Source organism: Salvelinus fontinalis, unplaced genomic scaffold (assembly GCF_029448725.1).
Source record: "Salvelinus fontinalis isolate EN_2023a unplaced genomic scaffold, ASM2944872v1 scaffold_0425, whole genome shotgun sequence".
Classification (NCBI taxonomy): Eukaryota; Metazoa; Chordata; class Actinopteri; order Salmoniformes; family Salmonidae; genus Salvelinus; species Salvelinus fontinalis.
The window spans coordinates 10903-26095 of record NW_026600634.1 but is presented as its reverse complement, the minus strand read 5'-3'; the positions used below and the strand labels follow the sequence as shown (position 1 = coordinate 26095).

The 15193-nt window shown below is 51.0% G+C and overlaps 1 protein-coding gene across 1 annotated transcript in view; it reads left to right on the top strand.

The window, feature by feature from the left end:
• LOC129846005 (CCR4-NOT transcription complex subunit 4-like) overlaps positions 1-14528 on the top strand; it is a 38723-nt gene extending 24195 nt beyond the window's left edge. The window contains exons 6-11 of the mRNA XM_055913998.1: positions 1821-1946; positions 2211-2332; positions 6299-6514; positions 9525-9600; positions 10534-10798; positions 11187-14528. Of these exons, the coding sequence (XP_055769973.1) occupies positions 1821-1946; positions 2211-2332; positions 6299-6514; positions 9525-9600; positions 10534-10798; positions 11187-11899 (1518 nt within the window). The 3' untranslated portion in view covers positions 11900-14528. The remainder of the gene's footprint in view (positions 1-1820; positions 1947-2210; positions 2333-6298; positions 6515-9524; positions 9601-10533; positions 10799-11186) is intronic.
• Positions 14529-15193: the final 665 nt, after the last annotated feature.

Sequence of the window (15193 nt, the reverse complement as noted above, 5' to 3'; positions counted from 1 at the left end):
TTGGACCGGGCTGGCGAGACGTCGTCCAGACTGGTTGGACCGGGCTGGCGAGACGTCGTCCAGACTGGTTGGACCGGGCTGGCGAGACGTCGTCCAGACTGGTTGGACCGGGCTGGCGAGACGTCGTCCAGACTGGTTGGACCGGGCTGGCGAGACGTCGTCCAGACTGGTTGGACCGGGCTGGCGAGACGTCGTCCAGACTGGTTGGACCGGGCTGGCGAGACGTCGTCCAGACTGGTTGGACCGGGCTGGCGAGACGTCGTCCAGACTGGTTGGACCGGGCTGGCGAGACGTCGTCCAGACTGGTTGGACCGGGCTGGCGAGACGTCGTCCAGACTGGTTGGACCGGGCTGGCGAGACGTCGTCCAGACTGGTTGGACCGGGCTGGCGAGACGTCGTCCAGACTGGTTGGACCGGGCTGGCGAGACGTCGTCCAGACTGGTTGGACCGGGCTGGCGAGACGTCGTCCAGACTGGTTGGACCGGGCTGGCGAGACGTCGTCCAGACTGGTTGGACCGGGCTGGCGAGACGTCGTCCAGACTGGTTGGACCGGGCTGGCGAGACGTCGTCCAGACTGGTTGGACCGGGCTGGCGAGACGTCGTCCAGACTGGTTGGACCGGGCTGGCGAGACGTCGTCCAGACTGGTTGGACCGGGCTGGCGAGACGTCGTCCAGACTGGTTGGACCGGGCTGGCGAGACGTCGTCCAGACTGGTTGGACCGGGCTGGCGAGACGTCGTCCAGACTGGTTGGACCGGGCTGGCGAGACGTCGTCCAGACTGGTTGGACCGGGCTGGCGAGACGTCGTCCAGACTGGTTGGACCGGGCTGGCGAGACGTCGTCCAGACTGGTTGGACCGGGCTGGCGAGACGTCGTCCAGACTGGTTGGACCGGGCTGGCGAGACGTCGTCCAGACTGGTTGGACCGGGCTGGCGAGACGTCGTCCAGACTGGTTGGACCGGGCTGGCGAGACGTCGTCCAGACTGGTTGGACCGGGCTGGCGAGACGTCGTCCAGACTGGTTGGACCGGGCTGGCGAGACGTCGTCCAGACTGGTTGGACCGGGCTGGCGAGACGTCGTCCAGACTGGTTGGACCGGGCTGGCGAGACGTCGTCCAGACTGGTTGGACCGGGCTGGCGAGACGTCGTCCAGACTGGTTGGACCGGGCTGGCGAGACGTCGTCCAGACTGGTTGGACCGGGCTGGCGAGACGTCGTCCAGACTGGTTGGGCCGGGCTGGCGAGACGTCGTCCAGACTGGTTGGGCCGGGCTGGCGAGACGTCGTCCAGGCTGGTTGGGCGGGCTGGCGAGACGTCGTCCTGCAGCTAACGAGCTGTCGTCCTGCAGCTAACGAGCTGTCGTTGTGTTCTACAGCCTTCTTTAGGGACTACGAAATACTGCAGCTAACGAACTGTCGTTGTGTTCTACAGGCTTCTTTAGGGACTACGAAATACTACAGCTAACGAACTGTCGTTGTGTTCTACAGGCTTCTTTAGGGACGACGAAATACTGCAGCTAACGAACTGTCGTTGTGTTCTACAGGCTTCTTTAGGGACGACGAAATACTGCAGCTAACGAGCTGTCGTTGTGTTCTACAGGCTTCTTTAGGGACGACGAAATACTGCAGCTAACGAGCTGTCGTTGTGTTCTACAGGCTTCTTTAGGGACGACGAAATACTGCAGCTAACGAACTGTCGTTGTGTTCTACAGGCTTCTTTAGGGACGACGAAATACTGCAGCTAACGAGCTGTCGTTGTGTTCTACAGGCTTCTTTAGGGACGACGAAATACTGCAGCTAACGAACTGTCGTTGTGTTCTACAGGCTTCTTTAGGGACGACGAAATACTGCAGCTACTTTCTGAAGAGCATGGGGTGTCCCAAACCTGACTGCATGTATCTACACGAGCTGGGGGATGATGCAGCCAGCTTCACTAAAGAGGAGATGCAGGTAAGATGACCAATTCGATACTTAGTAAGGCTCTTTCTCAATTCATCTTTCCTCCGATCCTCACATGCTGTCTCCTACCTTTCAAAACACATTGTAGAAGGTCTGAGGGGAGGGACCTGGGACCTTCTCCTCCAATATGCTTGAGAAGGAGATGAATAGATGGGATGCGAGTCCTTAGATTGTAGTAGTGTTGGAGTGTAGACTAAACAGCAGGTTTTATCCTTCTAACCTGGTCCTTTGTGTTGCTCTGTGTTGTTCCGTCAGGCAGGGAAGCATCAAGAGTATGAGCAGAGGCTGTTACAGGATCTGTACCAGAACCCCACCGTTACCAGCCAGACCTCAGGAGGGGAGACGACCAGGAGCTCTAAACCCTGCTCTTTACAGAGGTAGGGCGTAGAGCTCTAAACCCTGCTCTTTACAGAGGTAGGGCTAAGAGCTCTAAACCCAGCTGTTTGCAGAGGTAGGGCTAAGACCTCTAAACCCAGCTGTTTACAGAGGTAGGGCTAAGAGCTCTAAACCCAGCTGTTTACAGAGGTAGGGCTAAGAGCTCTAAACCCAGCTGTTTACAGAGGTAGGGCTAAGAGCTCTAAACCCAGCTGTTTACAGAGGTAGGGCTAAGAGCTCTAAACCCAGCTGTTTGCAGAGGTAGGGCTAAGAGCTCTAAACCCAGCTGTTTACAGAGGTAGGGCTAAGAGCTCTAAACCCCAGCTGTTTACAGAGGTAGGCGTAGAGCTCTAAACCCAGCTGTTTACAGAGGTAGGGCTAAGAGCTCTAAACCCAGCTCTTTACAGAGGTAGGGCGTAGAGCTCTAAACCCTACTGTTTACAGAGGTAGGGCTAAGAGCTCTAAACCCAGCTGTTTACAGAGGTAGGGCGTAGAGCTCTAAACCCTACTGTTTACAGAGGTAGGGCTAAGAGCTATAAACCCTACTGTTTACAGAGGTAGGGCTAAGAGCTCTAAACCCTACTGTTTACAGAGGTAGGGCTAAGAGCTCTAAACCTAGCTGTTTACAGAGGTAGGGCTAAGAGCTCTAAACCCAGCTCTTTACAGAGGTAGGGCTAAGAGCTCTAAACCCAGCTCTTTACAGAGGTAGGGCTAAGAGCTCTAAACCCAGCTCTTTACAGAGGTAGGGCTAAGAGCTCTAAACCCAGCTCTTTACAGAGGTAGGGCTAAGAGCTCTAAACCCAGCTCTTTACAGAGGTAGGGCTAAGAGCTCTAAACCCAGCTCTTTACAGAGGTAGGGCTAAGAGCTCTAAACCCAGCTCTTTACAGAGGTAGGGCTAAGAGCTCTAAACCCAGCTCTTTACAGAGGTAGGGCTAAGAGCTCTAAACCCAGCTCTTTACAGAGGTAGGGCTAAGAGCTCTAAACCCAGCTCTTTACAGAGGTAGGGCTAAGAGCTCTAAACCCAGCTCTTTACAGAGGTAGGGCTAAGAGCTCTAAACCCAGCTCTTTACAGAGGTAGGGCTAAGAGCTCTAAACCCAGCTCTTTACAGAGGTAGGGCTAAGAGCTCTAAACCCAGCTCTTTACAGAGGTAGGGCTAAGAGCTCTAAACCCAGCTCTTTACAGAGGTAGGGCGTAGAGCTCTAAACCCAGCTGTTTACAGAGGTAGGGCGTAGAGCTCTAAACCCAGCTCTTTACAGAGGTAGGGCTAAGAGCTCTAAACCCAGCTGTTTGCAGAGGTAGGGCTAAGAGCTCTAAACCCAGCTGTTTACAGAGGTAGGGCTAAGAGCTCTAAACCCAGCTGTTTACAGAGGTAGGGCTAAGAGCTCTAAACCCAGCTGTTTACAGAGGTAGGGCTAAGAGCTCTAAACCCAGCTGTTTACAGAGGTAGGGCTAAGAGCTCTAAACCCAGCTGTTTACAGAGGTAGGGCTAAGAGCTCTAAACCCAGCTGTTTACAGAGGTAGGGCTAAGAGCTCTAAACCCTGCTGTTTACAGAGGTAGGGCTAAGAGCTCTAAACTCAGCTGTTTAGAGGTAGGGCTAAGAGCTCGAACCCCAGCTGTTTACAGAGGTAGGGCGTAGAGCTCGAAACCCAGCTGTTTACAGAGGTAGGGCTAAGAGCTCTAAACCCAGCTGTTTACAGAGGTAGGGCTAAGAGCTCTAAACCCAGCTGTTTACAGATGTAGGGCGTAGAGCTCGAAACCCAGCTGGTTACAGAGGTAGGGCTAAGAGCTCTAAACCCAGCTGTTTACAGAGGTAGGGCTAAGAGCTCTAAACCCAGCTGTTTACAGAGGTAGGGCGTAGAGCTCGAAACCCAGCTGGTTACAGAGGTAGGGCTAAGAGCTCTAACCCAGCTGTTTACAGAGGTAGGGCTAAGAGCTCTAAACCTAGCTGTTTACAGAGGTAGGCGTAGAGCTCTAAACCCAGCTGTTTACAGAGGTAGGGCTAAGAGCTCTAAACCCAGCTGTTTACAGAGGTAGGGCTAAGAGCTCTAAACCCAGCTGTTTACAGAGGTAGGGCTAAGAGCTCTAAACCCAGCTGTTTACAGAGGTAGGGCTAAGAGCTCTAAACCCAGCTGTTTACAGAGGTAGGGCGTAGAGCTCTAAACCCAGCTGTTTACAGAGGTAGGGCGTAGAGCTCTAAACCCAGCTGTTTACAGAGGTAGGGCGTAGAGCTCTAAACCCAGCTGTTTACAGAGGTAGGGCTAAGAGCTATAAACCCAGCTGTTTACAGAGGTAGGCGTAGAGCTCTAAACCCAGCTGTTTACAGAGGTAGGGCGTAGAGCTCTAAACCCAGCTGTTTACAGAGGTAGGGCGTAGAGCTCTAAACCCAGCTGTTTACAGAGGTAGGGCGTAGAGCTCTAAACCCAGCTGTTTACAGAGGTAGGGCGTAGAGCTCTAAACCCTGCTGTTTACAGAGGTAGGGCTAAGAGCTCTAAACCCAGCTGTTTACAGAGGTAGGGCTAAGAGCTCTAAACCCTGCTGTTTACAGAGGTAGGGCTAAGAGCTCTAAACCCAGCTCTTTACAGAGGTAGGGCTAAGAGCTCTAAACCCAGCTGTTTACAGAGGTAGGGCTGAGAGCTCTAAACCCAGCTGTTTACAGAGGTAGGGCGTAGAGCTCTAAACCCAGCTGTTTACAGAGGTAGGGCTAAGAGCTCTAAACCCAGCTGTTTACAGAGGTAGGCGTAGAGCTCTAAACCCAGCTGTTTACAGAGGTAAGGCGTAGAGCTCTAAACCCAGCTGTTTACAGAGGTAAGGCGTAGAGCTCTAAACCCAGCTGTTTACAGAGGTAGGGCGTAGAGCTCTAAACCCAGCTGTTTACAGAGGTAGGGCTAAGAGCTCTAAACCCTGCTGTTTACAGAGGTAGGGCTAAGAGCTCTAAACCCAGCTGTTTACAGAGGTAGGCGTAGAGCTCTAAACCCAGCTGTTTACAGAGGTAAGGCGTAGAGCTCTAAACCCAGCTGTTTACAGAGGTAAGGCGTAGAGCTCTAAACCCAGCTGTTTACAGAGGTAAGGCGTAGAGCTCTAAACCCAGCTGTTTACAGAGGTAAGGCGTAGAGCTCTAAACCCAGCTGTTTACAGAGGTAGGGCGTAGAGCTCTAAACCCAGCTGTTTACAGAGGTAGGGCTAAGAGCTCTAAACCCTGCTGTTTACAGAGGTAGGGCTAAGAGCTCTAAACCCAGCTGTTTACAGAGGTAGGGCTAAGAGCTCTAAACCCAGCTGTTTGCAGAGGTAGGCGTAGAGCTCTAAACCCAGCTGTTTACAGAGGTAGGGCTAAGAGCTCTAAACCCTGCTGTTTACAGAGGTAGGGCTAAGAGCTCTAAACCCAGCTGTTTACAGAGGTAGGCGTAGAGCTCTAAACCCAGCTGTTTACAGAGGTAGGGCGTAGAGCTCTAAACCCAGCTGTTTACAGAGGTAGGGCTAAGAGCTCTAAACCCAGCTCTTTACAGAGGTAGGGCGTAGAGCTCTAAACCCAGCTCTTTACAGAGGTAGGGCGTAGAGCTCTAAACCCAGCTCTTTACAGAGGTAGGGCGTAGAGCTCTAAACCCAGCTCTTTACAGAGGTAGGGCTAAAAGCTCTAAACCCAACTGTTTACAGAGGTAGGGCTAAGAGCTCTAAACCCAGCTGTTTACAGAGGTAGGCGTAGAGCTCTAAACCCAGCTGTTTACAGAGGTAGGGCTAAAAGCTCTAAACCCAGCTCTTTACAGAGGTAGGGCTAAACTCTTTAGAGGTACACACTATCCTGGGATCCATTTTGTTACCTGACACTTGACTGATGTCTTTTGAAGAGCTGAGATTTGACTCTTGACTCGTGTGGTACATTCGTCTCCCTTCTCTGCCTCTCTAATGATTCACTATTCCTTCTTTCTCTCTTGCTCCGCTCGCTCTCTTCTCTCTCCTCTCCTCTACAGATCCAACAGTAACAACAGTCACGGACAAGACGTGTGGCCGACGTTACAACCCACGGGGAAAACAACCAACGGTCTATCGGAGCACCGTAAGAGCCCGCCGTCGAACGGCGGCGGCTCGGACTCTGAACACGTGACACCGGATGGACCAGAACGTGACATCGGTCTGGCCTCTGTGACTGGCCTCTCGCTCTTCTCCTCAAGCTGTGACCCTCCCAGGTAAAGGGGGGCCCGTACACACTTCACGCAAGCGCCCGCGACGGAGCGTCGTGTTCTCGCGTCCGTTCTACAAACTCACTCGTGTAGCTAAAATGTTGCGAGGCGCTTGTATACGACGCTCCGTCGCTCTGTTCGTGTGAAGTGTGTATCAGTCTTTAAACAACTATCCGCGGACATTACCTCCCCAACCCACTTACACACACTGCTTCTTTTATAAAGGATCCACTGCAATGTTTTCACACAAAGAAACATGACGAACATGAGACTCTTAACTTCTCAAGAGAGAGAAGTAGAATTGTAATTTATCCTGTTCCAGAACAACTCCTTCAAACCTCCTTCGATGCTCTACTGGCGGTGCTGTTATCTCTCATCTACTGGCGTGGCTGTTATCTCTCACCTACTGGCTGTTATCTCTCATCTACTGGCTGTTATCTCTCACCTACTGGCTGTTATCTCTCACCTACTGGCTGTTATCTCTCATCTACTGGCTGTTATCTCTCATCTACTGGCGTGGCTGTTATCTCTCATCTACTGGCTGTTATCTCTCATCTACTGGCGTGGCTGTTATCTCTCATCTACTGGTGTGGCTGTTATCTCTCATCTACTGGCGTGGCTGTTATCTCTCATCTACTGGTGTGGCTGTTATCTCTCATCTACTAGTATGGCTGTTATCTCTCTTCTACTGGCGTGGCTGCTATCTCTCATCTACTGGCGTGGCTGTTCTCTCTCATCTACTGGTGTGGCTGTTATCCCTCATCTACTGGCGTGGCTGTTATCTCTCATCTACTGGTGTGGCTGTTATCTCTCTTCTACTGGCGTGGCTGCTATCTCTCATCTACTGGCGTGGCTGTTATCTCTCTTCTACTGGCGTGGCTGTTATCTCTCATCTACTGGCGTGGCTGTTATCTCTCATCTACTGGTGTGGCTGCTATCTCTCATCTACTGGCGTGGCTGTTATCTCTCATCTACTGGCGTGGCTGTTATCTCTCATCTACTGGTGTGGCTGTTATCTCTCATCTACTGGTGTGGCTGTTATCTCTCTTCTACTGGCGTGGCTGTTATCTGTCACCTACTGGCGTAGGGCTGCGCACAACGGAAATTTCCCTGGCTTCCGGGTTCAGCAGGCGGGTGTTAAGAAGCAGCGGTGGCTTGGCGGTTAAGGTTTTGGAGGACGCGTGGCTCTACCTTCGCCTCTCCCAAGCCCATTGGAGTTGCAGCGATGAGTGAAGATTGTAACTACCAATTGGATTTCATGATATTGGGGAGATAAAAGGGGGTGAAAAAAATGTCAAACAAGAATGGCCTTACTGAAGAGCTCAGTGACTTTCAACGTGGCACCGTCATAGGATGCCACCTTTCCAACAAGTCAGTTCGACAAATTTCTGCCCTGCTAGAGCTGCCCCGGTCAACTGTAAGTGCTGTTATTGTGAAGTGGAAACGTCTAGGAGCAACAACGGCTCATCCGCAAAGTGATAGGACAAACAAGCTCACAGAATCGCGTAAAAAAAATTATTGTGCCTCTGGAAGCAACATCAGCACAATAACTGTTCGTCGGGAGCTTCAAGAAATGGGTTTCCATGGCTGAGCAGCCGCACACAAGCCTAAGATCACCATGCGCAACGCCAAGCGTCAGCTGGAGTGGGGTAAAGCTCGCTGCCATTGGCCTCTGAAGCAGTGGAAACACGTTCACTGGAGTGATGAATCACTTCACCAGTCCGACGGACGAATCTGGGTTTGCCGGGTGCCAGGAGAACACAACCTGCCCCAATGCATAGTGCCAACTGTAAAGTTTGGTGGAGGAGGAATAATGGTCTGGGGCTGTTTTTAGTGGTTCGGGCCCCTTAGTTCCAGTGAAGGGAAATCTTAATGCTACAACATACAATAACATTCTAGACGATTCTGTGCAACTTTGTGGCAACAGTTGGGGAAGGCCCTTTCCTGTTTCAACATGACAATGCACCCGTGCACAAAGCGAGGTCCATCCAGAAATGGTTTGTCAAGATCGGTGTGGAAGAACTTGACTGACCTGCACAAAGCCCTGACCTCAACCAAATCATAAACCTTTGGGATGGATTTGAACGAGCCAGGCCTAACCACCCAACATCAGCACCCGACCTCACTAATGCTCTTGTGGCTGAATGGAAGCAAGTCCCCCCTGCAGCAATGTTCCAGCATCTAGTGGAAAGCCTTCCCAGAAGAGTGGAGGCTGTTATAGCAGCAATGTTCCAACATCTAGTGGAAAGCCTTCCCAGAAGAGTGGAGGCTGTTGTAGCAACAATGTTCCAACATCTAGTGGAAAGCCTTCCCAGAAGAGTGGAGGCTGTTATAGCAGCAATGTTCCAACATCTAGTGGAAAGCCTTCCCAGAAGAGTGGAGGCTGTTATAGCAGCAATGTTCCAACATCTAGTGGAAAGCCTTCCCAGAAGAGTGGAGGCTGTTATAGCAGCAATGTTCCAACATCTAGTGGAAAGCCTTCCCAGAAGAGTGGAGGCTGTTATAGCAGCAATGTTCCAACATCTAGTGGAAAGCCTTCCCAGAAGAGTGGAGGCTGTTATAGCAGCAATGTTCCAACATCTAGTGGAAAGCCTTCCCAGAAGAGTGGAGGCTGTTATAGCAGCAATGTTCCAACATCTAGTGGAAAGCCTTCCCAGAAGAGTGGAGGCTGTTACAGCAGCAATGTTCCAACATCTAGTGGAAAGCCTTCCCAGAAGAGTGGAGGCTGTTGTAGCAACAATGTTCCAACATCTAGTGGAAAGCCTTCCCAGAAGAGTGGAGGCTGTTATAGCAGCAATGTTCCAACATCTAGTAGAAAGCCTTCCCAGAAGAGTGGAGGCTGTTACAGCAGCAAAGAGGGGGGACCAACTCCATATTAATGCCCATGATTTTGGATGAGATGTTTGACGAGCAGGTGTCCACATCCTGTTGGTCATGTAGTGTAATTTAGACATTTCATCTCTGGTCATCCTCGCCACACCACATGGTTGTTCTAACCGGCTGCTGTGTCTTTCAGCCCCAGTGACGCTCTGCCAGACGTCATCAGGAGCAGTGACACGCAACACGGAGGCTCCTCAGAACGGCACAACCTGGTAGGATGGAGAACATGGTCGAGTTTTCAGGGGGAAATGTTATGCCAAGTTGGTCTTTATTTGAGCTGCAGCTTCCCATCTACCAAGTCTATCTGTTGATTCCTTGACATTTTGATTGAAAAGCTGTTACACATTGGTCAGTATTATTATTATGTTTTAACTAATCAGTGTTGCTGACTAATGGTTTATTCATTCTAATTTGATTGAGAAGACTGACTCTCTCTCTCTCTCTCTCTCTCTCTCTCTCTCTCTCTCTCTCTCTCTCTCTCACGCTTGCTCTCGCTTCTCCCTCTCTCATCTCTCTCTCCTCCCTCCCTCATATCTCTCTCCTCCCTCCCTCCCTCCCTCATCTCTCTCCTCCCTCCCTCCCTCATCTCTCTCTCTCTCTCCTCCCTCCCTCATCTCTCTCTCCCTCCCTCCCTCCCTCCCTCATCTCTCTCCTCCCTCCCTCACTCCCTCATCTCTCTCCTCCCTCCCTCCCTCCCTCCCTCCCTCCCTCCCTCCCTCCCTCCCTCTCTCCTCTCTCTCTCTCCTCTATCTCATCTCTCTCTCTCCTCTCTCTCTCTCCTCTATCTCATCTCTCTCCTCCCTCCCTCCCTCCCTCCCTCCCTCCCTCCCTCCCTCCCTCCCTCCCCCCTCCCTCCCTCCCTCCCTCCCTCATCTCTCTCCTCCCTCCCTCATATCTCTCCTCCCTCCCTCATATCTCTCCTCCCTCCCTCATCTCTCTCCTCCCTCCCTCCCTCCCTCCCTCCCTCCCTCCCTCCCTCCCTCCCTCCCTCCCTCCCTCTCTGTCCCTCTCTCTCTCTCATCTCTCTCTCTCCTCTCTCTATCTCATCTCTCCCCTCCCTCCCTCCCTCCCTCCCTCCCTCCCTCCCTCCCTCCCTCCCTCCCTCCCTCCCTCCCTCCCTCCCTCCCTCCCTCTCTCTCCCCCAGCTCCCAGACAGTGACTCTCCGTCGCCCCCTCCTGTCCTCTCCGGCCCTCCTGGTTTCTCCAAAGCCAGCCAAGTGGTTCCCGTCAGTGTGACGAGCCGGTCTCCCTTTCAGGGGGCTGCCGCCGAGTCCCAGTCTCTGTTCTCAGACAACTTCCTCCATCCTAACCCCATCCCCAGCAGCCTCCGTGGGTTCCCCAGCACCTCCACACATAACAACCACGACACCTGGCCCACTGCACCCCAACCACACAGCCTCTTTACTTCAGGTACAGTGGGAACTCTACCTGCATATAAATGACAAGTATATATATTTTTTTTTAATCTGCGTACGTTACAAATGGGAGATCTATACTATTTTAGATCACGTAATCTAATTGATTTACTGGGGGTTTGAGAGTCAGGCTGGACAACACAGACCAAATGTCTAGCTGGTAACGAGGTAGCCTAGCCGGCGACGGGGCGGCCTAGCCCGGCGGCGACGGGGCGGCCTAGCCCGGCGGCGACGGGGCGGCCTAGCCCGGCGGCGACGGGGCGGCCTAGCCCGGCGGCGACGGGGCGGCCTTGTTTGTTTGTGTATTAATTCTAGGCGTTTTAAAATCTTTTTCTGTTAAATTTGACATGACTAATATCTTTGGTCCCTGTCTCCTCCTCCAGATACCATCCCAGTATCGTCCTCAACAGACTGGCAGGCAGCGTTCGGCTTCGGCTCATCCAAACAACAGACGTCAGAAGACGACCTGGGATTTGATCCCTTCGACATCACCCGTAAAGCCCTGGAGGACCTGATAGAGAAGGAGCTCAGCGTTCAGGACAGCCTCCCGTCCCTCTCCATCTCCCCAGGTCCCTTCCCCCCCCACCACCACCACTCACTCCTCTCCTCTGTACCCACCCAAGCTGGCGCTGGTGTCCCTGGAGATCTGATACCCCGTAACCACTTCTTCTCTGGGCTGAACTCTGGTCTGTCTAGTAATCACTGCTACTCCCAGATGCACCAACACCCTCAACAACGGGATGTCTATAACTCCTTCAGCTTCCCCGGACAGCCTCCTCTGCCTCCATCATCATCATCATCATCGTCTTCATCACAGACCGGCCGTCCCCCCTGGATGACGTCCTCCGCGGCTGTAGGCTCGGCTCCGACGCGCAATAACTTCACCACGCACTTCGGCGGTAACCGTCCGGCGTCACAACACAGCAGCTTCCTGGATCGGATGCTGCCCAGTATGCGTCACCACAGTACAGGGCTGGGAGGCATCGCCATCACAGGTAATACATACCATAATAATGTATACAGTGCCTTGGGAAAGGATTCGGACCTCTTTCCCTATTTACACATTTTGTTACGTTACAGCCTTATTCTGAAATGAATCTACAAACAATCTACAAACAATACCCCATAATGACAAAGCAAAAACTGGTTTTTAGAAATGTTTGCTAATTTCTTAAAAAAAAAAAAAACTGATATCACATTTACATAAGTATTCAGACCCTTTACTCAGTATTTTGTTGAAGCACCTTTTGGCAGCGATTACAGCCTCAAGTCTTCTTGGGTATGACTCTACAAGCTTGGTACACCTGTATTTGGGGAGTTTCTCCCATCCTTCTCTTCAGATCCTCTCAAGCTCTGTCAGGTTGGATGGGGAGCGTTGCTGCACAGCAATTTTCAGGTTTCTTGAACCCGATGTTTGATCAGGTTCAACTCTAGGCTCTGGCTGGGCCACTCAATGACATTCAGAGACTTGTCCCAAAGCCACTCCTGTTTTGTCTTGGCTGTGTGCTTAGGATCGTTGTCCTGTTGGAAGGTGAACCTTTGCCCCAGTCTGAGGTCCTGAGCGCTCTGGAGCAGGTTTTCATCAAGGATCTCTCTGTACTTTGCTCTGTTCATCTTTGCCTCATTCCTGACTAGTCTCCCAGTCCCTGCCGCTGAAAAACATCCCCACAGCATGATGCTGCCACCACCATGCTTCACCATAGGGATGGTGCCAGGTTTCCTTTGGTATTCAGGTCAAAGAGGTCAATCTTGGTGTCATCAGACCAAAGAATCTTGTTTCTCATGGTCTGAGACTCTTTTGGTGCATTTTGGGGAAACTCCAAGCGGGCTGTCATGTGCCTTTTTATTGAAGAGTGGCTGGCGTCTGGCCACTCTACCGTAAAGACCTGATTGGTCGAGTGCTGCAGATGGTTGTGCTTCTGGAAGGTTCTCCCATCTCCCATAACATGATACAGTCCAGACTCCCAGTACAGACTCAGTGGAGAGATAACATGATACAGTCCAGACTCCCAGTACAGACTCAGTGGAGAGATAACATGATACAGTCCAGACTCCCAGTACAGACTCAGTACAGAGATAACATGATACAGTCCAGACTCCCAGTACAGAGATAACATGATACAGTCCAGACTCCCAGTACAGAGATAACATGATACAGTCCAGACTCCCAGTACAGACTCAGTGGAGAGATAACATGATACAGTCCAGACTCCCAGTACAGACTCAGTGGAGAGATAACATGATACAGTCCAGACTCCCAGTACAGAGATAACATGATACAGTCCAGACTCCCAGTACAGAGATAACATGATACAGTCCAGACTCCCAGTACAGAGATAACATGATACAGTCCAGACTCCCAGTCCAGACTCCCAGTCCAGACTCCCAGTACAGACTCCCAGTACAGACTCAGTGGAGAGATAACATGATACAGTACAGACTCCCAGTACAGACTCAGTGGAGAGATAACATGATACAGTCCAGACTCCCAGTACAGACTCAGTGAGAATCATATCATTGGTGATAATGTATGGAATATAGTCAGTGAGAAGGACTTGGGGACAATGTATTTAAATAGTCAGTGAGAAGGACTTGGGGATAATGTATGAAATATAGTCAGTGGGAAGGACTTGGGGATAATATATGAAATATAGTCAGTGAGAAGGACTTGGGGATAATGTATGAAATATAGTCAGTGAGAAGGACTTGGGGATAATGTATTTGAATAGTCAGTGAGAAGGACTTGGGGATAATGTATGAAATATACAGTAGTATAGATACATGTAGTGCTATATACTTAGTCAATACGCATCCAGGTTCCAAACTAGCCGTGTTTATAATGGAGACATGGACTCTGCCAGTGGCAGCTACGACTGGGGAAAAGCCCAGCCCTGCAGCTCTTTTTATTTATTTGTTTTTTGTCCACAAACAATCCCATGAGGTCATTGAATTGCATTGCATTGTGGGTAAGTAAAAGGTAAACATGAGCGAGAGAACCACTGGGTGGCAGCACTTGATTACCCTAGTATTGGTGTAGTGGCTGGAATGACCATCAGATCAGACTGACCCAGTCAGCACAACAGTATAGAAGATGTCATAGGATGTTAATGCCAGGGTCAAATGTACAGATTATGCATCACTGTTTGGCTACCTAGCTTTGAAATAATGTATAATTATAAAAATAATAATATATAGTAAATTGATCAAAGAATCTAAATGCATATGGTTAGGTAGTTGAGCTGCTACGTTGTCTGAAAACCATTTTACTACAATCCAGCTTTCTCTCTGACTGACAGACAACTAAATCCTCCCAGGACTAGTCAGATCTGTCTGACCAGGAGAGGAATCAGACCATGTGGTCTCTGACCTGAACAACCTCTTCCTGTGTGAAGAACAGGACTAGTCAGATCTGTCTGACCAGGAGAGGAATCAGACCATGTGGTCTCTGACCTGAACAACCTCTTCCTGTGTGAAGAACAGGACTAGTCAGATCTGTCTGACCAGGAGAGGAATCAGACCATGTGGTCTCTGACCTGAACAACCTCTTCCTGTGTGAAGAACAAGACTAGTCAGATCTGACCAGGAGAGGAATCAGACCATGTGGTCTCTGACCTGAACAACCTCTTCCTGTGTGAAGAACAGGACTAGTCAGATCTGTCTGACCAGGAGAGGAATCAGACCATGTGGTCTCTGACCTGAACAACCTCTTCCTGTGTGAAGAACAGGACTAGTCAGATCTGTCTGACCAGGAGAGGAATCAGACCATGCGGTCTCTGACCTGAACAACCTCTTCCTGTGTGAAGAACAGGACTAGTCAGATCTGTCTGACCAGGAGAGGAATCAGACCATGTGGTCTCTGACCTGAACAACCTCTTCCTGTGTGAAGAACAGGACTAGTCAGATCTGTCTGACCAGGAGAGGAATCAGACCATGTGGTCTCTGACCTGAACAACCTCTTCCTGTGTGAAGAACAGAAACAAACAGAGCACCTCCCCTCTCGCTCCTCATTCGTCCACCAGCTTTTTATTTGGCTGTTGCTGACACACCTCTGCTCTCTGGATGGCTGCCCAGAAAACATGATCAACTGTCATTGGCCAGTTTCTCTCTCAACCCCCGCCCCCCCCCTGGACTGAGCCTAGGGCTGCGTCTCAAATAGCACTTGTTCCCTATATAGTGTAGAACAACTTCTGACCAGGTCGTTTGGGGTCGATGATGATGATCAACTGTCATTGGCCATGTTTTGTACCCACCATCTGTACAGCCCATCCTCCATCCCTCCATCTGTACAGCCCATCCTCCATCCCACCATCTGTACAGCCCATCCTCCATCCCTCCATCTGTACAGCCCATCCTCCATCTGTATAGCCCATCCTCCATCTGTACAGCCCAT